The following is a 25,310-nucleotide window of genomic DNA, read 5'->3' on the forward strand; positions in this document are numbered from 1 at the left end:
GTTTCCGTTTCCACCAGCTCTTCCTCTTCCGGTCCTCGAGAACGCCGCGCCGCCGGCGTCTTCGGCTGCTGCCAGGGTGCGGGAGGCGACAGCAGTCATGGCGGTGTTTGAGCAGATGAGAGCGAACGTGGGCAAGTTGCTCAAGGGCATCGACAGGTTTGAGCCTGGTCGGAGGGAGCCCTTCCGGCCAAGAGGGGTAGAGGAGAGGGTTTTCTGGAGACAGCAAGAGGTGGTCAGGATCCTGGGCTTGCCCAGGGGTGGGATTTTTTAGTCATACTGGAGGAGATGTTTAAGGAAACAGCACTGTAAAGGCCTAAAGGCAGTAGGCAGCCTTGCCGACCGCTCAGTCTCCCCATCTTTAATTGCCTTGAGGCCGCTCTCTCTGCTTCTCAGCTTTCCCTCTCTCAGCCGCTCAGTTTTCTCTCTCTTCTTAGTCTCTCTGTCTCCCTCAGTGTCTCTTTATCGCTCTCCCTTTCCCCCTTCATGTTATTCACTGAACACGTTTTTACTAAAATCTACTCTATCAGTTCTGCCAGAGGTGGCCAAAGACAGCCACAGGCCATGCCTTCATGGAGTTCCTAGTTCGGAGTCCAGGCAAACCAGATAATAGACAGTGATAGTCCGGAGGGATCAGAGCGGTGAAGGGGGAAGCACAGGTAAATTGGTCGGGGCTGGGATGGGGGAAGCTAGGCAGGAGAGGATGGGGCTAGACCACAGTGGTGTTTGAGGATGGAAGGAAGGGGTGAGTGGCAAAGATGTCCAGGAGGCCAGATATACAGCCAGTAAGGGCTGGTTGGCTGAGAGTTTGAGGAGGCATCCTAGAAAAGACACAGGGTTCTGATGGGGTGTAGAGCTTAGGCTTACGTTTGGAATGTGGAGAAGTTTCATTAGAGGTTATAGAGCTGGTTTGGTATGTGAGTAGAGCAAGTGGCCAGTGACAGATCTAGAGGGAAGGAAGAAAGGAAGAGGAGCAGGTTACGGTGCCGTCCCCCTTCCCCTCGGGCTTCCGTAGTGTAACCAGCCTCAGCTCTTGTCTCCTCTTTGCTTACCCATCTTGTTTCTTCTCTAGGTACAATCCTGAGAATCTGGCCACCTTGGAGCGCTATGTGGAGACGCAAGCCAAAGAGAATGCCTATGATCTGGAAGCCAACCTGGCTGTCCTGAAGCTGTGAGTGTCTGCCTCCATTCCACCCCCATGTTAGTAGCCAGTAGCCAGCAGCGTGCCACTCCCAGCACTGGGTGGCGTGGAAGTTGGGGGTAGCCTGCAGGATGTGGTGTCTCTCTTTTTTAAAATTGAAGTGTAGTTGGTTTACAATGTTATATTTCAGGTGTACAACATAGTGTTTGGATATTTTTATAGGTTATGCTCCATTTAAAGTTATTATAAAACATTGGTTATATTTTCTGTGCTGTACATTACATCCTTGTCTCTTATTTATTTTGTGCAAGGTAGTTTGTACCTCTTAATCTCCCTTCCCTATCTTGCCTCTCCCCCACCCCACTCCCCTCTGTTAATCACTAGTTTGCTCTCTGTATCTGTGAGCCTGTTTGTTTTGTTGTATTCCTTCGTTTACTTTTTAGATTCCACATGTAAGTGAAAATATATGGTATTTGCCTTTCCTTGTCTGATTTACCTCACTAAGCATAATATTCTGCAGGTCCATCCATGTTGTTGCAAATGGCAAATTTTCATTCTTTTTTTTTTTTTAATGGCTACTATTCCATTGCGTGTGTGTGTTTATATGTACCATGTCTTCCTTATCCATTCATTTGTTGAGGGACACTTACGTTGCTTCCAGATCTTGGCTATTGTAAATGGTGCTGCTGTTAACATTGGGGTGCATGTGTCTTTTCAAATTGGTGTTTCTGTTTTCTTCAGATAGATACCCAGGAGTGAAATTGCTAGATTATATGGTAGTTCTGTTTTTAATTTTGGGGAGAACCTCCATACTGTTTTCCATAGTGGCTGCAGCAATTTACATCACATTAACAGCGTACAAGAATTCTCTCTTCTCCACATCCTCGCCAGTATTTTGTTATCTGTTGTCTTTTTGATGATGGCCATTTTGACCGATGTGAAGTGATATCTCATTGTGGTTTTGATTTGCATTTTCTTGATGATTAGTTATGTTGAGCATCTTTTCATGTGCCTGTTGGCCATCTGTATGTCTTCTTTGGAAAAATATCTATTCAGGTCTTCTGCCCATTTTTAATAGGGTTGTTTGGGGTTTTTTTGGTATTGAGTTCTATGAGCTTTTTATATATTGATATTTTGGATAGGATGTGTCTTCTCTTAAAGTGCAAGGCTAGGAAGCCAAGGAAGTTGGGCCTGGAGGAGGGATGGCTTTAAAAAAAAAAAAAAACGCACATACTGGCTAGTACATAAAACAGATGTAGCTTAAATGAACACCTTTGTAATCACCATCCATATTGAAAAACTAAGTGTTGGTAGCATCCCTGGTTCTTTGCCCCATATGCTCTGTGCCAGCCACCGTACCCTGGTAACCACTCTCATGGTACGCTCTCATGGCCTGGCTTTATGTGAATTTACCGAGTATGCGCTTGCACACACATCCTAATAAGCTTAGTTCAGGTTTGCCTGCTTTGAACTTGTGAAAGTGTAGTTATGCAGCTGGAGCTCTTCTGCACCTGGCCTCTTCCACTTGGCCTTGGGTTTGTGAGATGCGTCTTTTTCCTGTGTGGCTGCAGCTTGTTTGTTGTCATTGCTGTATAGCGTTACAAGTATGTCTGTGTCCTAATTATCTGTTCTCTTGGTGGGCGTTTGGGTTCTTCCTCCTCTGTGCTTTATTGACACACTATCAGCTGTGTAATTTTTACAGATAGCATAGCCTCGGTTTTGCCATCTGTAAAATGGAGATGACAACACGGGCATTTGTGAGGGTGTTTGCGTTGTTATTGGTGAAAACCGCCACATAGTGAGTGCTCCCCGTGTGGCAGCTGCTGCGCTGTAAGCTTTATGTGTGTTAACTCACTTCGGTGATATATTCCCCTTGTGAGGTATATGTGGTTGCTACTGTTCCCTCTTGCAAGGGAAGAAACCAATGCACAGAGCATTTAAAATAAGTAGGTCAGGACTTCCTAGGTGGAGCAGTGGTTAAGAATCCACCTGCCAATGCAGGGGACACGGGTTTGAGCCCTTCTCTGGGAAGATCCCACGTGCCACAGAGCAACTAAGCCCATGTGTCACTACTGTTGAGCTTGTGCCCTTGAGCCCATGAGCCACAACTGTTGAGCCCATGTGCTGCAACTGTTGAAGCCCATGTGCCTAGAGCCCGTGCTCCACAACAAGAGAAGCCATTACAATGAGGAGCCCACACACCACAATGAAGAGTAGCCCCCGCTCGCAGCAACTAGAGAAAGCCCATGTGCAGCAATGAAAACCCAATGCAGCCCATAAATAAATATTTTAAAAATTTAAAAAAATAAAATAAGTAGTCCAGGGTCACTCAGCAATGAAGTTGAAACCTAGGCAGTTGGCTCTGGAGCCTTGACCACTACTCCAGACTGCCTCTTATATACTCAATTGTTTGTGAATCACTTAACACTGTCTGCCTCACCGAGTGGCTGTGAGGATTAACTGTCCCCATCTACAGAGCAGGAAAATAGGGTCAGGGCGGTTAAGGTCACACAGTCAGAGAGTGGCGTGGCTGGGATCGGAGCCCAGGCTTATCCAGCTCCCAGACTCTGGGCTGAAGCAGTAGACAGCCTGCCTGGTTCCTGGGGTGAGGCCCAGGGACCTAGAGGTGACACTGCTGCTGTGTCTCTTGTTCCCTTTCTCAGGTACCAGTTCAACCCGGCCTTCTTTCAGACCACAGTCACCGCCCAGATCCTGCTAAAGGCCCTCACCAACCTGCCCCACACTGACTTCACGCTGTGCAAGTGCATGATCGACCAGGCCCATGTATCCTTCCCGCTTCCCGGACAGGGGGTGGGGGGCGCGGGGCAGGGCAGGGTAGCCCAGTTCAGGGGGACGTGGTCTGAGTTGTGGGCTCGACCCAGTGCTGGCTGGGGCTGGAGCACTGTGGAGGCTGAGGCAGACGTGGCCCCCCTGCCCTCGTGGAGCTCACCGTCCAGTAGGGGAGACCCATCCTGTCAGTGACGGCCTGGAATTGTCAGGGCTTGGGGTTAGAGGGGAGGGGGCACCTGAACCTGCCTGGATGCTAGCAAAGCTTCCTGGAGGAGGGGACATACGGAAAATGAGGGGTTAGGTGAAGCGGTAGGAAAGGGTGATCCAGGCAGAGGGAGTAGTATGTAGGGAAAGAAGAGCTCAGTGCTGTTTTTTAGAGGCAGTGGAGGAAGTTGGGCATACCTGCACCACCGAAGCAGTCAGACTCAAAAAAGGCACTGGGGAGCCATAGAAGGCTTTAGAGCTGCAGGGTGATATGGGTAGATTTATGCGTTAGAAAGATTTCCATGAGGCTTCCTAGCTGAGGAAAGACCACCAGGCAAAAGGCAGGAGCCATGGGGAGCTGACGGTCAGCTGAACCTCACCATGTGCATCCTCAGGGCCTAGCACGGGGTCTGCCTGGCACGGGGTCTGCCTGGCACAGGGACTGCCTGGCACGGTGCTGGCCTTCTGTGAAGAGATGTCGAGTGCTGGCCTGCTCGCTGGCGGCTGGGCTGAGAAATGTCTTCCTCATGGAACCTGCTCTGCCAGGTGTGTCCATGGGAAGGGAGCGCCTGCCTTCTGAGAGATTGTCCACCTTCCCCAGAGGTCTGTTCCGGTAGCTTAAACAAGGCATGTGGTGCACTGTTCAAAGTACAACAAAGTGTACAGTGAAGAAACCAAGGCCTCCTCCCTCCCCATCCCACTGCCACCCACTCCCCTCCCCTCAGACCAGCTGTCTGCAGTCCTTGGCCACCTCTCCACAGATCCTCTGCAGGTACGTAAGTTCAGGTGTGTGTGTTTACCCAGATTCCTCCCCACCCAGGTGCTGGGCTGTTAGGCACGTCGTTCTGCATCCTGCTTTTTTCATATCATGCTGTGTCTTCCCCCCTTCTGCATGTCAGTTCTGTAAGAGGTGACTCGATCTCAGTGTGTGGTGCAGCCGCTGTTGAGTGGTCCCCGTCGCTGGGTCATGAGGTTCTTTCCCACTGTTGCCGTTATAACCATGCTGCGGTGAACAGAAGGGGGCGGGATGATCTAGGGCTCAGCACCAGCCTCCTCGGGCCCCAAGGCCTTTCACCCTTAACGCTTCCTCCCAGCAAGAAGAACGGCCCATCCGGCAGATTTTGTACCTCGGGGACCTGCTGGAGACGTGCCACTTCCAGGCCTTCTGGGTAACTTCGCTTGGGTCTGGGGGCAGGGTGGTGACTGGGCCATGCAGGAAAGACTGCTAAAAGTCACGGCCATGCACGGGTATTGGCTGCCTTGCCTCGGTGGCGACAGGTCCTGTGCTCAGAGCTTTGCATGTGATTACGTGGAACGGTCATCCTCACCCGGAGCCAGGACTCCCGGGTCCTCTCCTCTGCCCACAAAGCTCAGGCGCGCTCGCTCTCACTCTTGCTCTCACTCACCTCCCCCCCCCACCCGCACGCACACACGCACGCACACACGCACTCACCGGTTCTTCTAGCACAAGTTCTGCATCCTTTAAATGCTCTTCCCCCTTTTCTTGTTCTAACTGAGCCCAGCCTCCCCCTTCTGCAGCTTCCCAAGTGGGAGACCAGGTGGCTTCCTAGCTTCTCACTGCCACTCCCAGACCCACCTCCCTCTCCCTCACCCCTGCAGCCCTGAAGCTCCTGTGTTATCACTTCCTGCCCCCCGCCCTCCACGACTGCTCCTCATTTTGTGAGGAATTTAGCCCACTGCCACTCTTTACCACTCCCGTCTTTATTCTCAGATGCTTGAAAGGACAGATCCATGATCTTTCCACCACCTTGACTTCTCAGCTTCTGGATTTTTTGTCCTCCCTTTGCCCCAAGCCCCTCACTCCAGTCACATCCTAGACCAGTTTTCAGCACGTTGGACCCCTGAGGAGTTCAAAAAACAAATATTAATATGTGAATCCTGTCTTCACAGCATCTGATGTCATTGGTCTGGGTGTGGTCTAGGCTTAGGGATTTTGAACAGTTATCCCTGGTGGCTCTGATCCCCGGCTGAGGCTGGGAGCCCCTGGCCTGTACTTGTCTTCACCAGTAATTGCCTCCCCCTCTGCCCGTGAATGTCAAACATGTCCACCCTTCTGACCACTTCCTCCTCACTTCCCAACTCGCCCCCATAAGGTCAAGTCTCCGACCCAACATTCTTGGGCCTGACCTGCAGCCTCAGTCCTCTGTTCTGCTTCCTCCTTCAGCGCAGGTTGCACGCTCCTTCCCCTCTGCCGCTGTGTCTGAGGGACACTCGAGGCTGGAGAACAGGCAGCAAGTGACCCAGACCGGGTCCTCAGCGCCTCCTGGCCTGGGGCCTTGCTTCCCTCCGCACTCTCCTGGCCGGCTCTTGACAGCCGCCCACCACCACCGCTTTCTCCCCACCTCAGCTTACGATCTGGCTTCTCATTTCACAGGAAAATAGAAGCAGCCAAAGCAGAACTTCCCGCCCCAGCCCGACATCTGCCGGCAGCCAACTGAGCACTTTTCTGTTTGCGTGGGTGACGTGTCCCCTCTCCCATCGCAGGCACCCCTCCTCTGGTGCACCGACCCTCTCGCGCTCAGTGGCGTCACACCAGCCCTTCTCCCCACTCTCTTGCAGCAGCAGACTTGCCCTTCCCGCACTGTTGCTGTCACCACGGAACACGTCCACCCTGCAGTGAGTTCTAGCCTAAGCCAGAACTCTCTGTGGACCTCCACACTCGCCAGCAACTCTGCCTCCCGCCCCGTACTCTGTTCCCTTTCCAGCCACGCTCCTGGCTGGGGCATCGGCTGTCCCAGTTTGCCAGAGCCTTTTCTGGTTTTAAAGCTGAAAGTCTCACATCCCAGGAAACCTTTAGTCTCAGGAGAATTGGGACTGTCGGTCAGCCTGCCCCTGGGACAGGCTGCCTCTGCTCAGCCTAACCTCTTCCCCTGCTCATTTGAACCCACGCAATTCAGGCTTTTATGGCCAGTCCTCTCCACCCCCATCCCCCGCCCCACGCACAGGCCACAGAACTGCTCTTGAGACCCGCAGTGACATCTGCATTGCTAAATCCCGTACGAGGTTCTCAGGCCCCAGCTCACCTGACCGGCCAGCATCTCTTGGTTTCCATGACAGCTGTTCCCCCACTCTCTTCCCCCAACACTGGCTGCTCCTTCCCATTGTCCGTGCGGGTTCATTGTTTCCCTCACTGATGGTGGGGGGAGCTCTTGCTGGCAAGATGACATTTCAGCAGAGGCCTGAAAGAGGTGGGGGTGCTAGCCGTGGGGGAGGAGAGCTCCAGACCCCAAAAAGCTAGCCTGAAGGCCATGAGGTGGGTGGGTGTCTGGCATGCCTGAGGGGCAGCGAGGCGCCCCCGTGGCTGGAGTGAGGGGGTGAGTGAGAAGAGGTGACAGGTGGATCCTGGAGGGCCTCGTGGACTGTGGTAGGACTGTTGGCCTTTTCTCAGAGGCCACCTGAGGCCACCTCCCTGAGGTGGGAGCCAAGAAGAGGTGGTTGAGTGCAGGTTGCTAATCTGTATCTGTCTCCCCTCTTGGGACTGTGATTTCTACCTGCCAGGTTCAAACCTCAGCTTTGCGATTTGGGCAAATCACTTAGCTGCCCTGAGCTTTGGTTTCCTCATCTCTAAAATGGGCAAGGGACTTCCCTGGCGGTCCAGTGGTTAAGACTCCGCACTTCCACTGCAGAGGGCACAGATTCGATCCCTATTTGGGGTACTAAGATCCCACATGCCATGCCGCGCGGCCAAAAAATAAAAATAAAATGGGCAGAAACCCAGCAACTGTTACATCATAAGGTTGCACACAGAAGGGCTGGCACGTGGTGTGAATGCTGGGGTGTTGACTTCTATGACTGTCAGTGTTAATATTCTTGACATTATTATTATTAATGTTATTGTGAACATTGTCGTTCCCCTCACAGCAAGCCCTGGATGAAAACATGGACCTCTTGGAAGGTATAACTGGCTTTGAAGACTCTGTCCGAAAATGTAAGTACCTCTCTGAGCGTGGGCTCCCTGGTGCGGGGGAGGGGGTGGCAGCAGGCTCCGGGGGGCGGCCCTTCACCATCTTTCTCCCTGATTTCCGCAGTTATCTGCCATGTCGTGGGCATCACTTACCAGCACATTGATCGCTGGCTGCTGGCCGAGATGCTCGGGGACCTGACAGGTGAGGCCCTCTCTGGGTCCCTAGTGCCCGTCTAGGAGGTCGGGGGCGAGGGGGGCAGTGGGCCTCAGCCCGCTTCCCAGATGGGCCCACCCCTGCCTCACCGGGTCATTATTGAAGGTCCAGGGAGGGAATAAGGAATTAGTATAAGATGTTCCTCTCCTTGGTGGGAGTCCTACAGCATTCATTCATTCATTCTGTGTAAGTTAATTGAATTTCTACTCTGTGTTCAGGGCCCTGGGGGCATGGCAGTGAACAGCACACAGTGACTCAGGTTCATTCTCGTGGAGTTGGCAGAACAGATGAGAAATGAAGATGTACCTGTCCCGTGGGAACTCATGAGTGCCAGCCCCTAGAGAGGGCCATGGGGGGTAGGGCTCAGGAGGCATGTGGAGTGAGGTGGGCAGCCTGGGGGCAGAGCAAACGTGAGAATTCTGTGCTCATGGAGCAGCCAGGGAGCACTTGGCTGGAGCAGGGTGAGCCAGGGGGGTGGAGCCAAGGGCAGAGAGGTGGGAGCGGCTTCAGATACTGAGTGGCCTCCTGCCTGAGGACTTTGTCCTTTACCCTGAGTGAGGTGGATCCAGTGGAGGGTCTGAGCAGAGAAGGAAATGATCAGATCTGTTTTTAAAGATCCCTCCAAAAAGAAAAAAAAAATGTGTGTGTATTTGCTCATTTTCTAAAAAGAAACACAGGAAGGAAAATTTTAAAAAGAAAGGAAAATGGTTACTCCTTGGGGGCTGAGTGAGAACAGGGAGGAGAGTGGTGGGTTGGGGGTGAGATTTCTCTGAGTACCTTCTTGGATAGTTTTGCCTTTTGAGCCAGGTGGGTTTTTTGTGGGGTGGTGTTTGTTTGTTTTCAGTGGAAGCCAACATTTATTGGGCACTTTGTGTCGGGCACTGTACTAAGTGCTTTACATTGGGTAGATGTTTTACATATTTAAAAGTGAAATTAAATCAAAAGGGGATGAAACAACCCTTAGAATTGAACATAAAGACAAGCAGATGAATCTGTATCAAATTGATAATAGTCGTGCAGAAAAGAATTATTTCAAGTAATAGAACATTTCTCTGGCCGGGCATCCTTACAGGCATATTTTCTAAGGGCAAAAAAAGAACTGCAAAGAAATACTTAAACCTGATGCCGTAAGCTTATTGTTAGTGGTAATGATGACATCCTAGTTTCGAAGTCATTTCATGTAGGTTGTGGGGAAAAGCAGATAAGTAAGTATTGCTGTCATCCGGAGCCGAGCCTTGTACGGGAGAGGTAAACAGAAAATGAAAGGAGGCTGAGACAAAAGCCATGTAATGGGAAGGATGAGAAGGCTAAAAGGCTCCCCCTGGCTGCTGTTTGGAGAATGAACTGTAAAGCACCAGGCTGGCTGCAGGAGACCAGGTCAGCTGAAGTCAGGCAAGGGGGACAGCCTGGCCCCCCAGTACTGTGGGATCAGAGTGCACAAAGCCCCTGTACTGCTGTGTCCCCTGCAGACAGCCAGCTAAAGGTGTGGATGAGCAAGTATGGCTGGAGCGCCGACGAGTCGGGCCAGATCTTCATCTGTAGCCAGGAAGAGAGCATTAAGCCCAAGAACATCGTGGAGAAGATCGACTTTGACAGTGAGTGGTGGCCCGAGGCCTCAGGCTGTGGGGTTAAGGCGGTGCCCTTTGACAGACAAGGGCTGGGGCCCCAAAGGACCAGGGTAGATAAGTTATGGTTCAGGGCCAGGAAATTTGCATCTGCCAGACTCCCCTGACCTCTTGGGTCCCAGGCCGCCTGCCCAGGGAGGAATGCTGGAGGATGCTGGGTGTCCTTCCCTGGAATTCTAGGCACTGTGTCCTGCCCCAAAGCACTCAGTAAGACTTAGCGGTGTCTGGAGGGGGCTTGCAGGGTGTCCCTGCACCCTCACTGTTCCCAGGGCCTCGGCCCTGGCATCTGCTAAAACACAGCAGAACACCAACCGGGAAGTGCAGGCTCTGCAGTCAGGCTCACTGGGTGGGATCTTGGTTGTTTATTTCATAGCTGTGTAACTTTGGGCACGTGATTTTACAGCTCGTGCCTCAGTTTTCTCATCTATAAAGTGGAGATGACAGCACCAATAATTATGAGAAACACTGTGTAGTCATTTACACTTTTAAAGGCATTGATCCTCAGGTCAGCCCCGTAAGATAGGTGCTATTGTAACTAAGTAGTACCATAATACCCACCTCGTGGAGGTATGGGTGTAAAGTGAGACAATCCACATGCAACACTTAGCAAACAACCAGTCCCACAGCTCACTAGATGCTACCCTTGTTGTCGCCATCACACATACATTAACTAACACGGACTCCACTGACCCTCAACTAGAGCAAGCCTGCTGTTGTATTAGCACGTGCTGTCTCACGTTCGCACTGCTCGGATGTCTTGGAGTGAGAGAGAACCAGGGGACAGGGAGGGGCTGCTTCCTTAGGCCCTGGGTCTCCTCCTTGCCCTCTTGAGTGTGATTCTGGTGTTTTAAAGATACGGACTAGTATGGTGTAGCCTCTGAGTCCTGACCAGCTAAGCTGCTACTTAACTGAGGAACAAGATTGAGCAGGCATTCAACTGCACACCTGGGGGCTCTGGACCCTCACCCTAAATGAGATGCGCCCACTGGGTTGGGGTTCTCTGAGAGATCTCACTGGAGCAAAGGGCTTTGCAGTGAGGAGATGCAAGTTCAGTGCTCAGAGTGTCTTGCCTACAGTATGTGGGAAGTGTGATTGTGATGACGGTCCAGACAGCAGACCACCCTGGTTTAGTGCCAGGCATTGTTCTAAGCCCATCACTCAGTCCCACAGCGTAGGTACTTTGTACAGACGGGAAGCTGATGTCGAGTGACTTGCTTGAGGTCACCCACATGGTATGGGGCAGAGCTGCAACTTGAGCCTGGGCCTCCATGTTCTGTGGTTGGTGGCTAGGGGTTCGTCTCCCATCCTTCCCACGTTGACCCAGGTTTTCTCTTTTCTTCACAGGTGTGTCCAGCATCATGGCCTCCTCCCAGTAACTTTGCAGGCGTTTAATAAAGATTTGTTGACTTCTTAGCCCTGTTATCTTTTCGTTGGCTTCCTGACTCTGCCCCTCTCCCACCAGCGGGGGCCTAGCCGCAGGTCTCTCAGGGCCCTGTGCTGGGGCCGCCTCTGCTCTGGCTGCCCACCCCCACCCCCCACCCCAGCAGCTGAATTTTGTCTCCTTTGATCTCCTCTGCCCCAACCCAGCAACTGACCTCCATGACCACCTTCCTGACCTGTCAGGTCACAAGTGGAGGGCAGGCAGCCATGAGTCAGCAAAGGAGGGTGTGAATGCGCTGTGGGTGAGTCAGCAAGGAGGAGGGTGTTAAGGGGATGTCAGAGTCCAGCCCTGCACCCGGGGCGAGGCTGGCCTCTTCTGTCCTGAAAACCTAGGCGAACAGGTGCGGCCACCAAGTTCCCGCTGATGAAGAGGCACTGCCTTTGCCCTTGAGCCTCACAGAAGCAGCCACTAGTGGCCCCTGGGGCGGTGGCTGGAGGGGCAAATGGAGGAGGATTCTGGCTGCTTGCTCAGGCGGTGGTGGTCCTTGCCGTCCGTTCCTCAGGTTGCTCATCTGTGAAAAGGGGAGGATGATGCTCCCGTGTCAGAGTCAGGATTCTGTGAGCTCTGGCCAGTAAAATTCTCAGATCAGGACCTGGCTTGTTTTTGGTGCTTAGAAAACCAGAGTCATTGTTATTTCAGAGTGGGAAGAGTTTGTCCCCAATGTTGGAAAGTAGTCCCCAGCACTCTTCTGTTTGGTGAGACTTTATAAGGAAACTGGGATTTGAAGCCAGGGCATTTCTTACCCGTCCACCCTATCCCAGGTCCCAGCCTGCAGTGGCCGGGAGTCCTAGCACACGACAGGTGACCCTTAGTTGGGGTTGGTTATTCACATTTTACAAAGTATTCCAGACATTCTGGCAGAATGACCTTAGGCTGGTTATTTGCATTTTAGGTATTCCAGACTTTGGGGCAGAGTGACTTCACCTGCGGGCCTGTTGTCTGGAGGAAGAGGGAGTGGGGACAACAGTGACTGCCTTGAGGGGGAAATGGAGATCAAATGCTGCAATAGATGCACATCTCTTTGAGTAGACCGCCAGTGCCCCTGAGGGAGTGCCTTTCAAATGACCGCGTTGGGGGGGGGGACACTGCCTACGGAAAGGACAGTGCCTGAGCTGCCAGCCTTTCCAGCCGTCCCCACTTGTCAGCACTCACACCCATCATTCTCTGAGGGCGCTGGCTCAGGGAGCCAGGGCCAGACAGGATACCCTTTGCTCTGGGATCCAGACCTGAGCAGGAGCCAGGAACTAGGGAGTGCCCAAACCCTGGGGACAAAGGGTGCTTTTGCAGGTCACGACTTGGGTGCTAGGTCTAAGGGGGGTAGAAGGAGAGGACACTGGGATGTGTTACCCACCCATTTGGTTGTGTGAATCAGCAAAAGGCACCCACTCTGGGTGGGCACACTCCTACTCACCCGCTTAGCAGTTGCCCTCGTATAGGATACAATGGGCCATGGTCGCGCTGCAGGGGAAGAGGAAATGACCTTTATCTGTTTGGAGGCCACAACTTGTCCTGCTTTCCCAACCTGCTTTTGCTCCAGGAGGATCATCCTTTGAGCAGCCAAGAGGCCTGGCTCTGCAGAAGGACTGAGTTCAAACACCAGCCTAGTGGCCTTTGGGTGTGCTCGTCAACCCCTCTGTGCCTCAGTTTTACAGCTGGGGAGAGTACCCGCTTCAGTTTTTGCTGTGAGTTAATGCACTCGTCTGTCATAGTGGCTCAGGCTTAGGGCTGCTGTTTCAGCTGCTTCCGTAGTCACCTCTAGACATCCCAGGACCTTTTCATTTCCTACCCTGAGAGGACACAGCCCTCTCTCCTTTGTTTCATCTAGGTAGCGTTAATAATGGGATACAGCATTTATTTTTTTTAATTCAACATTTATAATTTTTTTTTCTTTTGACGCGAGGCCTGTGGGATCTTAGTTCCCCAATCAGGGATTGAACCCAGACCACGGCAGTGAAAGTGCTGCGTCCTAACCACCGGACCGCCAGGGATTTCCCAGTAATGGGATACAGCATTTAATAAGTTCTGACTGAAGTCTTGAGAATTCCAAGAAGTGGTGATATGGAAATGGTGACCCTAATGCCGGGGCCCACTGGCCATACCCTTTCGCTCAGGGATCTCTCCCTGCCCCCTCTTCCTGCCCGCTGCCCCTTGACCCTTCATAAACAGTAGCTATTATGACTGCACTGTCCAGGGATGGCTGCTGGGAAGTGGCCTGAAAGCTGGCAATTAAAGGGAGCCTTTAATTTAAACCTCATTGACTGGGAATATCCACTTCATCTCTGAGCCCTTGGCCAGGGAGGTTTCTCAGTGTGGACCGGGAGCAGGAAGGGAGGGGCAGATGGCCCATTGCTGGAGTGGCCTTTCCCTGCCCAGCAGGCCCAGCACAAGAGTCCTGGGCTTGTTCTCCAGGTCAGGCAGGAAGAGGGTGCTTGCCCCAACCCTGCCCCAGCCCAGCCCCGCTTTGGAAACAGCCAACACTCCTGCGTCTTTGGCCAGGTTGTGGCATTACCTGGGAAAGCGGGCCTCATCCCCTTTCTTTGCTTGCCCTTGGATCTCTTCCAGTGCCTTTGAGAGAGGAGAGGAGAGAGCCTGGTGGCTCCCATACCTGGAGAAGCTGTGTCTTCTGATCCCCATCCCCAGCAGTTGGCTGTGACACAGCCCTTCTGTACTGCTTTAGTCAAACCCTTACCTTCTTACCTTCCCTAACAACCACTCTCCTCAGGGCCTTCCCTGAATTCAGTAAACTTCTTCATATGTTACTCGGGTCCAAAACCTAGGAGTCATCTTGAATCTTGATTCTTTGCTCCTTCTCACCCCTGCCTCCCACCCCCATAAAATTCATGACACTAAGGCTGGGAGGCTCCACTTTCCCAAATTCTCCCACTGCCCCTCCTCCACCCTCTGTCTTTCTGTCCAGCCTCATCAGGACCTTTGCAACAGGCTCCCCACTGGGCTCCCTGAACTCACTCCACCTTCCACAGTCTGTTCCCCTTGTGTGGCCCGAGGGACCCTGTAGACAGTTGAATCAGACCCCAGCCCTGCTTACAGTCCTCCCCTAACTTACCATTGCATTTAGAAAAAATTCATTATATGTCCCCACTACACTTAGAATAAAATCAAAACTTCTTTTCAGGCAAAGAAATAAGATGAATTATATGTCAATTATATCTCAAAACAAACAAAACTCAGATTGCTCACCACAGTCTCAAGTCTATTCATCCACCTGGGATTTTTTGAGCTTCTATCTTGTGCCAGACACTGCTTCAGGGACTAGGGATACAGCAGTGACCAAAACAAAGATCCTCACCACTCATGGGCTGACATCCTTTGGAAGGAGACAAATAAACACAATAAATAAACGAGTCATGTAGTATATTAAGTGGTGACCAGTATTCTGGAAAAAATAAAGCTGGGAAGGTATGGGATGCTATTTATAAAAAGGTGGTCAGGAGAGGTCTCACTGAGGAGATGATATTTCTGCTGATCTGCAGGAAAGGAGGCTATAAGCCCTGGGGATCCAGTATCTGGGGAAAGTGTTCCAGGCAGTGGTAACAAGGTATCACTGTGTACAAAGGCCCTGAGGGTGGAGCATACCTGTTGTGTTGGAGGAGCAGCTAGGAGGCCAGCAATGTGGTGGGAGCTCAGAGAGGAGGGGGAGAGTGGGAGGTGAGCTGGGAGAGGAATGGGGACCAGGATGACCAGGACATGTAAGCCCTTGTGGGTTTGGCTGAAGCCCCAGTAATCTCAGTTGTTTCAAAAGCTGGGCTGGGCTGAGCCAGGGCAAGGAAGACTCCAGCAGCCTTTCCTCCTTTCCTTGATGTTGACACGTGGCACCAAAGGAAGTTTCTGAGCAGGGGAGGGAGGGACTTGATCTGACTCAAGTGTTCACAGGCTCCTTCTGACTTCTTGTGAGAAAGAGTTGGGTGGTGAGTGGAGGAGCAGAGAGATGGTGAGGGGGCTGCTGCAGTGGTCCAAGCAAAGACAAGGTGAGGGTGGACAGGACTGGGGTGTGGCCATGAGGGAATGGGGAAGTGGGTGGATTCCATACATACTTTGAAGAGGGAACTGACAGAATTTCCTGAAGAACTGGGTGTGGGATGTGAAGACAAAGAGGTGCCAAGGATGCCTGCAAGCCTTGTTGCCTGCACAGCTGGAAGGATGGAGGTGCCATTGACTGGGATGGGGATGACTGTGGGGTAACCAGGTTTGAGAGGGAGATCGGGAGCTCAGCTTTGGATATTTATACTCAAGACGCCTCAATGTGACAGTGTCATTTATCTGTATTTATTTGCTTATTTATTGTGGCACTCCCCCCCCCCCCCATATTAGCCACTTGAGAACTAATCACACATCATATACCAGCACCCAAGAACAGTGCCTGGTGCACAGTAGGTGCTCAATAAATGTTTGTTGAATGAATGAAGATAAAGTCCAAAAAATCCTCTACCTTCCCAATCAGCCAGTATCCATCTATTTCAATCTACCTAACTCCTATGTCCATTTCGTGAATCCTTCAGATATTTGTTCAAATGTCCTCCTTCTCCGCGAAGCCCACCCTGACTACTTCGTTTACATTCCAGCCCTGCCTGATTTTTCTCCATAACACAACCCCTTGGAATATATATATACTACATAGTAAAATTTTGTTTGATGTCTCCCTTCACTAGAAGGTAGTTCCAAGAGGGCAGAGAGTTTTGTTTGTCTTGTTTAGTGGTAGCGCACACAGTAGGCTGTTAATAAATATTCGTCGAATTTCTGTTGCTGAATGGGATTACATGCCACGCCTGAGCGGGTTCAAGCCTGACGGCGAGACCCGCCTTACGAACCGTCCCTGCTCTGGCCCCGCCCACACGCGGAGGCCGCGCGCGCTCACGCGGGAGAGGGGGCGCGGCTCGTCCACAAGCGGAATTGCGGCGGGGAAGTGCACTCTGCGCAGGCTCCGAGCTCCCCGAGGCGCGGTTTCAATGCCTTTTGCGTTGGGAGGCGCGCGCGCGCGCGCGCGCGAGGGCGGCGGCGGCGGCGCGGTGCGCAGGCGCGGCGGGCAGTGCGCAGGCGCGGGCGTAGGGCGGGCTGAAGTAGCTGGAGCGGCGGCGGCGGCGACGGCGGCGGCGGCGGCGGCGGCTCGGGCACAGGGGCGGGAGCAGAGGCGGGAGCGGACGGGCTCGGGAGAGGCGGCGGAATGGTGGACTACCACGCGGCGAACCAGTCGTACCAGTACGGCCCCAGCAGCGGAAGCAATGGCGCCGGTGGCGGGGGTACCGTGGGCGACTACATGGCCCAGGAGGACGACTGGGACCGGGACCTGCTTCTGGACCCGGCCTGGGAGAAGCAGCAGCGCAAGGTGCGCGGCCCGCGGGCCGGACGGGCTGGAGGGGGGGCTTCCGAGGGAGGCTGGGGGCCGGGAAGGGGCTGGGAGGTCCTGAGGCGGAATTGCAGGGTCTGTGGTGAGGACTGGGCGTCCTGGGAAGGAATCGGCGGCTCTGGGAAGGGGCTTGGTGTCCTGAAAAGGAGTTGCAGAACTTGAGCAAAGACTTGGGAGTCTGAAAAAATAATTGGCGGCCGAGTAGGGAACATGGCAATCTAAAACAAGGAATCAGGGAGCCCTGTGAAGGAATTGGAGGGTCTGGGCGGGGAATTGGGGGAAACCGGCGAGGTGATTGGAGAGTCTGAGATGGAATGGGGTCTGAGGCGGGACTGAAGGGTCAGGATGGATTGGGGGTGCTCAGAGAGAAACGGGGGCGTCTGGAATTTGTGGGTCAGGATAGAATTAGGGCTGGGGGAGTCTGAAGAGAGCTCGAGTGTGGAGGGGCTTGTTTGGATTGCGGAATCCTCTGAAGAGGGTTGGAATTGTGGGAAGCCTGGTTTGGGGGACTTCTAAAGGGGGTAAAGATTCTGAAAGTCTGAAGATGGAGTAGGGGTACTGAGGAAGGGATTATGGAGTTTAAAGAGAAGTGGGAGGACTAGGGAGACTGGGAGGTGGAGGCAAGAGAGGGGCTGAGGAAAGAAGTGGGTGTGAAAGGACCCAGGACTTCAGGGGGGGTGAGGACCGGGGGGGGGGGGTCGTTAAGGAGGTCTGGGACTCGGGGTCTGAAGGGAGAAGTTAGGGAGCTGTGAATAAGATGTTTTGAAGGGGGAGTGAGATTTATTTGGGGTGCCCTGTTCTACAGGGAAGAGGAGATTGGGAGATAGGAATAAGAAGGGGAGGTGTTGAGGCCGAGGCCTCATGGATGAGGAGAGGCCAAAGGGGGATACAGAGAGTATTTGGAGTGTTTCGAGGAGGGGTTCTGAAGAATTGATGGAACGTAGACAAAGCTCAGCAAAGGGTTGGCGGCGCCGGAGGCTAAGGTAGCCTGGACAAGGTGAGGATGGCGGGAGAGAATGAGAGGAATGGCGGATGGAGGGAGGGAGGGTAGAGTAGTAATGAAAGTCTCATTAGAAAGGGAGTGTGTGATGGATAGACTAAGAAAGGAATTTGGGGGTGGGGGCTGCTGGAGATGCAGTCCTGGGACTGGAGAGTGTGTGTGTTGTGAATAAGTTGTTTGGGGAGGAAGAGGTGAGAGTGTCCAGAATTGTGTCTTTTGGGGGGGGGGGGTGAAAAGCTCTTTCTAAAGCAGGGTCTGTTTTCAGGTGACACGTTGGGCTGTTGAAGCATTTGGGGGGTGGGACGACCCACAGTGGGGAAAGGGAGATCAAAAGGAGTGGGAGGCCCAGAGAAGGTGTGTGTGTGTGTGTGTGTGTGTATGTATGTATGTATGTATGTATAATCCAGGGTGGTTGAGAGCAGAGAGCTCCAAGCTGATAGAAGAGAGGGTTTGAGTGTGTGCAGGAAGAGCTAAAGAAAGGAGGATGTTGAGTGTGTGTGTGTGTTGGGAGGGGGCTGTTTAAAAGTGTGGTGTGTGAAGAGGGTGGGAGGTACTTGCAGTTAGAGGCATTGAATACGTTCCAGAGATCTGAATTGTCTTCCCAGATTTGTTGTCAGCTGTGTGGCCTTGGGTAAGACCCTTGATCTCGGTGAAGTTCTGTATCTGTGAAATGAAGAGGGGTCAAAGGGGTCCCTTCTGTGGTTCTACAGGGATGGCTGTGTATGGTGTTGGGACTTTGGGAGGGTAGCTTTGGTGGAGCTTTCTCAGGAACGTGGGGACCGACTCAGGCGAGGGAGTTGAGTGACGAGTGTGGCTGGAAGTCTCTTGAGGTTGTGAGTTGGGGCTCTGGGGGCTCTGTGCAGGTCTCCCAGTCTGGAGGGGAAAGGGTGAAAGGAGCAGCTGTTCCAGGCAGCCTGGGGTGGGGCCTGGCATAACCTTGGGTAAATTACCAACCTCTGCTTGAATTTCCTCATCAGTAGTTGGGGAGGGGAGGGTGGTGGCTTGGTGGTGGTGTCCTTATCTGTTGCCCCACCTACCTCCGGGTGGGCAGGTTGAGATAATCTGACAGAAAAATTCTTTTTGAGGGGAGAGACCTAGCCTGCAGTCTCAATAATAATTTATTGCCGGAGGCAGTGCCGGCTTGGAAAAGGTTAGAGTTGCCAAGACACATGGAAAATTGGGAAGGGAACAGGGGGCCACGAGGTTGTTTTTGAGCATGTCTGGGATCTGTCTTCTCCAGCTCCAGGTTCTTGGGGAGAAGGAGCTTCAGAGCCTTTTTACTCAGGTGGTGGGAGTGGAGTGGGGACCTTCCCGTTCCCTCCCTTCCTGACTTCTACCACTCCCAGAGTGACTGACTCCCTTTGCTAGCTCACTTCCACTCCCTTCTGGGAGTTAGGGTGTGTGCTCCTGCGTGGTTATACTCTCCCTTGCACTCTGGGTGAGGCTGGGGCACCATTCAGGCCTGGGCGGGAACCAGGACTCACCGGAACCCCCAGGCCTTGCTGCTGTTCTGTCATCCTCCCTCCTCCCTTCCACAAGGACCAGGCAAGGTTCAGGGAAAGGGTGGCTCACAGCACCTCTAATACCAGCTCAATAAGGATTCTCAACAAGGGCCAGATTCTAGTGTGTCCTGCTTTATACAACTGCGACAAATATTTACACATAGCTATACTTTGGGGGGAAATAGCGCTTCACTGCTGTGCACCTACCTATTATGAGGTGGGGTTCCTTTCTGAAATGGGAGGAGTAATGGAAAGGAACATATACACAAGTTTGTGCTGTTGTCTTCCTTCCAAGAGGAACCCGCCACCCTCATTTCCCTCAGTCAGGCTGGCTGGATTTTTCTGCGCTTCAGTATTGCTTTAGTGAATGACAGATTGCCCTTCTTGCCCCTCCAAGGCTGAGCCACTGGTCACAAGGAGAGTGGCAGTCCTGTGGATGTCCTGTGCGTACTCTCATACTCTAAAAATCTGTGTCCGGGACAGCTGTAGGCCCTTAAAGCATGTAGAATTGAATTCTTCTAGGAATTAAGCAAGGTTTGGCCCACATCAGAGGGTGGGTGCGTGTGATTCCTGGTGGTTCTCACTTCTACCTGAAGCCCTTCTAGGGACCCTCATAACCGAGGCATTACCTGATAAGTAGGTTATGCAACAGTTCTGATCTGGGAAGGCTCTACGTGTTTTCTCCAGGGGTGTGGGGGAAGGACTGGTCTGGCCTTTGAGCAAATTCTTGAGCAATTATAGCTCTGGGCCAGAGTTCCCTCTCCCCGTTTCTGAAAGGGGCCTGGACAGCCTTGCCACCTCTGTTCTGTTGGACAGGTGAGGTCACTTGGTAGCTGCTTCAGAACTTCTCATCACAGCAAGAGGAATCACCTCCTTTGCTAATAAGCTTGCGCGCTCATTGAAACATCACTGCTTACAAGGCCTCAGTATTTAGACCCCGACCTTTGGCTTGGGCTCTATTAGGTTTGAGTTAATTATTTGAAAGTTCTGATGGTGTCTTGTTTTTCTCCAAGTCGGGGTTTTTTTGTTTGTTTGTTTGTTTTTTAGTCTGATGATAGAGACCTCAAAGTAGCCATCTGTTATTTTGTTCCATTACTCTAACTGCTTGCCTCTTAGGATCTGGCTAAGATTAGCAGATCCTTAGCAGTTTTAAAAACTGAATAAGTTACTGACCGAAAACAAAAACCAAAACCAAAAAAAGTCCAAACTCAATTGTCATCTAGAATTAAAGACTGTAAGTATGTGAGGCGGGCAGGTCTCCTGTTTGCTTTCTTGGGAGAGGAGTAGGGGAAGCTACTCAAGCTGCTAGCCTCTGTCCTCACCCCCCCCCCGCCCCCACCAATGTGTTTTAAGAACAGGGCTTTTCTGATGACTGCAGAAGAGGTAAGGTGTGGGAAGACGGCCTGGGAGTACAGTGAGCCTTGATGCCACTCACACTTATTCAGCTGAGAGCTGAAATCTGGTTGGTGCCATAGAGTGGCGCCTGATGCTTCATCTAATTCTGCGGGCTCCAGGGCCTGAGCCCAGGATCGCCCTTTGCCTTTTGAAACACCCTCCCTGAGACCAACAAGAAGGCTGCTTTGGCAGCGGGGAGCTGACTCACTGTCCACTTGGAACTGGTGCTAAATGTTTTCATTTAATGGCAGTTGATTGCCTGGCCTAGAGTGGGCTGCCTTGTAGGAAAACTTTGGTGAAAGTGTTGGAGGAAAATCACCCTGGGAATGAGGGTGGGGTTTTAATATCCAGGTGCTGCTGGTGTTGTTAAACTCCCGAGATGCAGTCCTGGAGGTCAGTTAAAATGTAGGCTTGTACTCTCAGAATGTCCTCTTAATCAGATGTCAGAGGAGCGGGGACAAGTCTGGATTCCTCTGGGGTGGGGAGTTCTGCCATTTAAACATATACTCCAGTCACGGCCGACTTTGGCCAGACAGCCCACTTTTACGGAGTTAACTGAGTGAGTAGTACAAGTTATCTGGCAGTGCTGTCCACAGATGACAGCAAAGAGAATGGAGCCAAAAAGGAATTGATTTGGGGAAGGCTCAAGGAATTTCTAACACTGTTGAAATGAACACTTTTGGCTTTTGCCACATTGATTTATAATGTGCTGGGACTTGTACAAGCCTTTGACCAGATCTTAGGGTTGTTCTTTAAAAACAAAACCAAAAAATTCTTTTGTTTTTATTTTTGGGGGGATGGAGGGAGCGGGAAAGGGCACAATAGTTAAGAAACAGCTGTTTGCTCTGGTATCACTTGCTCTTTCAAGTTTTCTGAATGGCAGAATTATCAACATGTTTAACTCTTCTCTGGCATTTGGTATATTCTAGATCAGTGATTCCCCCAGTTTTATCCTTATTTCCTTCACTTAGTGATGTCTATGTTTTCATCAGTCCTGGTCAGTTCCCTTCCGTTGCCTTTATTCACCTATTTATTTTACAGAATAACAAGAGCACTCACAGTTACCTTGTTTAACTCTCCCTCCCCCCCCCCCCCTTTTCTTTTTTCATGGAAATAGGAGGCAAGTGATAGCAAGTTGGTAATTCAATGGCAGTGGTAACTGAAACACTGACCTACTAAAAGGTGGGCGGAAGCTTCTGCTTGAGCAGATACAAATCCTGTCATCCAGGGAGCTTTGAAAGAAGTCTTTATGTCATGGGTAGTTTGAGAGCTCAAGATCAGTCTCCTTTAGGATGAGGTTAAACTTTGAAACATCAAAGCATCAAGCGGCAGTTATAAGGAAACTTAGCTTTTACAGTGTTGCCTGTCTAGCCACCCAGAATTTGTTATAAAGTGTCTGAAAGTGGTACAAGTAACACTTGCTTTTCTTCGGGAAGGTTTATGAGTTACATTTTAGTGGGTAACCCAGGTATCAGGGAGTGTAAGGTTCAGTGAGTCAAGAGAAACAGAATCATTTAAAATTCCAGCCCCTGTTTAAAGAGTCATCTTATTGGGAGGAAAAATTAACCCGCTGGCTGGGAGGAGAAGGTTTCCCGCCTCCTCCAGAAAGTGAAAACTGCATACATTTAACTGGCAAGAGTGTCCTTATAGCAATGCTTGGGAAGTTTTGTCCAAGTAGCAGTCTCCCTGGGATTCTAAAAATCCTGGAGACATTTGTCTTGGTGTCCTGCCTTTTTTGGTTGTGTTGTTCTTTCATGCCCCTCCCCTTCCCCTTCCTTTCCTAAACAACAGATGCATTAACTTGGAATGTCCATGCAAAGTCTTTAAAAGCTGGTTGGTGTAACCTGGTTGCCTTCTCTTTAGTCTGAGCAGCAGTTACTCCGGAAGAGGCCAGTGGCCTTTTTTCTTAGATGTGATGTACTGAAGCGGTATCTAAAAGCAAGTGAATTGAGCTTACTTGGGACCTGCTATTTGCCACCGGTTTCTGTGCTGACTCCTGCCTTTCTGGAATGGGATGAGCCCCATTTCCCCAAGTGCAAGGGATGACCATCCTGTGTTTCCAGAAGGGGCAGTGGCTCCCCAACCAGAGCAGCCCTCCTCACCCCCACCCTGTGCTTGTCTCCATACTTCCTAAACTTCAGTTGTTTGTGATTTTTCCTTAGCCGCTTTTGCTTTTATATACTTAATAATATTCTTTTAAGTGAATTTGCCTTTTTTAACTTCAGTTTTAAAGGGGAAATTTATATGAGTATTGTAAATGGAAAGCCCAACTTCCCTGGCCATAAATAGAAGGAAACTGCAAAAATAAACAGGCTGACAACAAAACAGTGTCGTTAAGTTCTAGCCAGGTACTATTCCTGCTGCAGGCTCTGGGCCTGAGGCCTGCTCCCTTTGTTAAAAGGAGATTGGCAAGTGTTGGTGAGGTGTTAAAGACCCAGAGTACCAAGCAGAGACTTTCTCTTTTATGTGATCAGAAGGTTTACAAGAGAATCAAAGGGGATGACCTCCTCCCTGTCCTTCAAGGTTTAATAGAGAGTGTGGATAACCCTTAAAATCTCCCATGTGTGCATGGCGCACTTGGAGAAAACTTTATCTCACTTGACCCTGGAAACATTCCGCAAGAAGCAGGACAGAGTAATTTACTCAGGAGCACAGAGCCTGTCCTGCTTGCCCGGCCTCCCAGTATACTACCCTCAGGATTGGATGGCACTGGGTTTATCTCTGCATTCAAATGTTCAGGTTTCTTGGGGTCTGTTTTTTGTTTTGTTTTGTTGTTTTTTTAAAGAAACCAGGGCCACGTTTTAAATATAAGAATTGTGGGTTTATCCCTTGCTCGTCACATTGCTTTCTCTTTTTTAAGGCTCCAGCTTTCTTACACATATACACTTAAAGTTTGGCTGCGCCCACGAATAAACCACACTGCTAACCCTGTCTGGGTATTTGCATCCTAGGTTCAGAAAGGAAAGCAGTGCCCTCAGTGCCGAGTTAAGAAAGGCTAATTTAAAAGTTTTGCTTCCAAATATCGGAGCAGAACAGATTGTCTCCTGTGGAACTATGGACATGGGGCAGAAGTAGTTGCAAGTGGCAGTTACTGCTCCGCAGAACACAGTGAAATCATCTCGGGAAATGTTGACGGTGTTGAAATGATTGAATGGGATGCTAGAACACCAGCGATACAATAGCATTTGTGTCTTCAGCTTTGGGCAGGAATAAAGAAGGCATTGTGGTTTGTTTTATGCTTTTTAGAGTTTTTCCCCCAAAGGTGTGGGGCTGAGTGATGTCTTGTTACTGGCTTTCTAGTGGGTTTTTCTTTTCATCTTTTTCCACCTCCCTGACGGCTGTTGAGAGTGGGTGGAAGCCGCAGTCTAGGTGGATGGGAGGCAGTGCGGAAGGCAGGCAGTACGCCTTCCTCCTCTTGTTCTCTACTGTAAAGGGAACGCATTTGGTTTTTCAACCTCCAAAGAGCCCAGGGTGAAGGGTTTCCATATCTTACCTCCTCACCAGTAAGGACTCTGATACCAGCTCCAAGAATGTCTTAATTAGCAGCCAGCCAGGATGGGGGCATGGCAGGAAGTCAAATAAACGCATTTCTTTTTTCCTTTCTTTCTTTTTTTTAAATACATGCTTCATTTCGATGGCAGAGAAGGCCGGTTTGAGGTTAGGAGAAACATCACAGGAGAAAGCTTGAAAGTGATTGAGCAATCAGCCACGCTGGGAGGTTGCTTGAGGGGGGTTTGTGAGTCTTCAGCTTGCGTTATTGAAAAGACGGGCCTCCCTTTACCAAGCTCCAGGGGCAGTGCTGGAAGCCGGCTTCAGTCAGTGTTACCAGTGTCACTGGCCTCGGTATGTGAGTGTGCGGCTGTCCACACATCAGTGCTTTATGATCAGTCTAAATCAGGGCGTGGGTAAAAGGTATGTAGTTGGTATTGCCGTGGAAGCTGAGTTGCTGATTGTTTGGGGGATGCGCCTCTGTACTAGAGGCAGCACCAGTGGTGGAATGTGGGGCTACTGGGCAGAAATATGCTGCTGCCAGCCGGTCTCACAGGAAAATATCCACATGTATTGTGGCAGTGCTGGGGAGGGGGACAAGGGGCCTCTGTTCCCTGGCACAGGAGTCAGGGCAGCCCGTGTTATCGATGAGGGATGTGTATTTGTGTGAACACGAGGTGGGTGGTGGGGGGGTTGGAGAGAGGGAGGCATGGAAGGGGGGAGGGGGAGGGGGGAGGGAGGAGAAAAAGAGTACACCGTGAAAGCCACTGTTGGCTTTGTGGCTGGGATGTGTGCTTTTTCTCTAGGCATTTAGAATTGGAATCTCAGCTATGTGACTTCTTAATAGCAGGGCAAAATGTGCCTGCATCTTTTGCCTGTTTTCACAAACACTGACAAATTAAAAAGAACTCTAAAGTTTCCAACAAATCCCAAGCACAGTTCATTCCATGATAACATTTTTTTTTAAAATCCACATCCTTCCTACTCCAACTCTGACAGTAAATAAACCTTTTTCTCCCCATCACTCCCCCCTCCCCCCCCTTTTCTTTAAGGAAATGAGTATCTTCACATTAAACTCTGTGTCTGATAAAGATATTAAATGCTTCTTTGGCTGTTGCTGGCATGGATTATGTTTGGAAGAGTCAGTCTTCTTTTTTGTTGTTTGTTTGTTTTTTTTTTTTTTAATTTTATAGGCTGGTATGATCTTCCAGTTCTGGCCTATGAA

The 25,310-nt window shown here is 51.1% G+C and overlaps 2 protein-coding genes across 3 annotated transcripts in view; both read left to right on the forward strand.

The window, feature by feature from the left end:
* The first annotated feature begins 17 nt into the window (after window positions 1-17).
* On the forward strand, window positions 18-11,309 carry EIF3K (eukaryotic translation initiation factor 3 subunit K). The gene is made up of 8 exons (XM_057711640.1): window positions 18-156; window positions 1,070-1,168; window positions 3,802-3,922; window positions 5,227-5,301; window positions 8,015-8,081; window positions 8,182-8,259; window positions 9,741-9,866; window positions 11,241-11,309. Exons 1-8 carry the CDS (start codon window positions 98-100, stop codon window positions 11,270-11,272), a joined length of 657 nt encoding a protein of 218 aa, XP_057567623.1. The 5' UTR covers window positions 18-97; the 3' UTR covers window positions 11,273-11,309.
* A 5,105-nt stretch (window positions 11,310-16,414) lies between these two features.
* The window catches only part of ACTN4 (actinin alpha 4), a 70,109-nt gene continuing 61,213 nt past the window's right edge, over window positions 16,415-25,310 (forward strand). The window contains exon 1 of one of the 2 annotated variants that reach the window (XM_057713259.1): window positions 16,415-16,678. In XM_057713259.1, the coding sequence (XP_057569242.1) occupies window positions 16,517-16,678 (162 nt within the window). In that variant the 5' untranslated portion in view covers window positions 16,415-16,516. The remainder of the gene's footprint in view (window positions 16,679-25,310) is intronic. The other variant, XM_057713258.1, reaches the window with a different exon arrangement.

Source organism: Hippopotamus amphibius, chromosome 16, assembly GCF_030028045.1.
Source record: "Hippopotamus amphibius kiboko isolate mHipAmp2 chromosome 16, mHipAmp2.hap2, whole genome shotgun sequence".
Classification (NCBI taxonomy): Eukaryota; Metazoa; Chordata; class Mammalia; order Artiodactyla; family Hippopotamidae; genus Hippopotamus; species Hippopotamus amphibius.

What these genes read in the sequence shown, in the direction of transcription:
- EIF3K (XM_057711640.1), top strand. Translation starts at nt 98, where the DNA reads ATGGCGGTGTTTGAGCAGATGAGAGCGAACGTGGGCAAGTTGCTCAAG. An exon ending in GCCACTTCCAGGCCTTCTGG is followed by an intron (nt 5,302 to 8,014) that starts GTAACTTCGCTT and finishes TTCCCCTCACAG; the next exon opens with CAAGCCCTGGATGAAAACAT. An exon ending in GATGCTCGGGGACCTGACAG is followed by an intron (nt 8,260 to 9,740) that starts GTGAGGCCCTCT and finishes TGTCCCCTGCAG; the next exon opens with ACAGCCAGCTAAAGGTGTGG.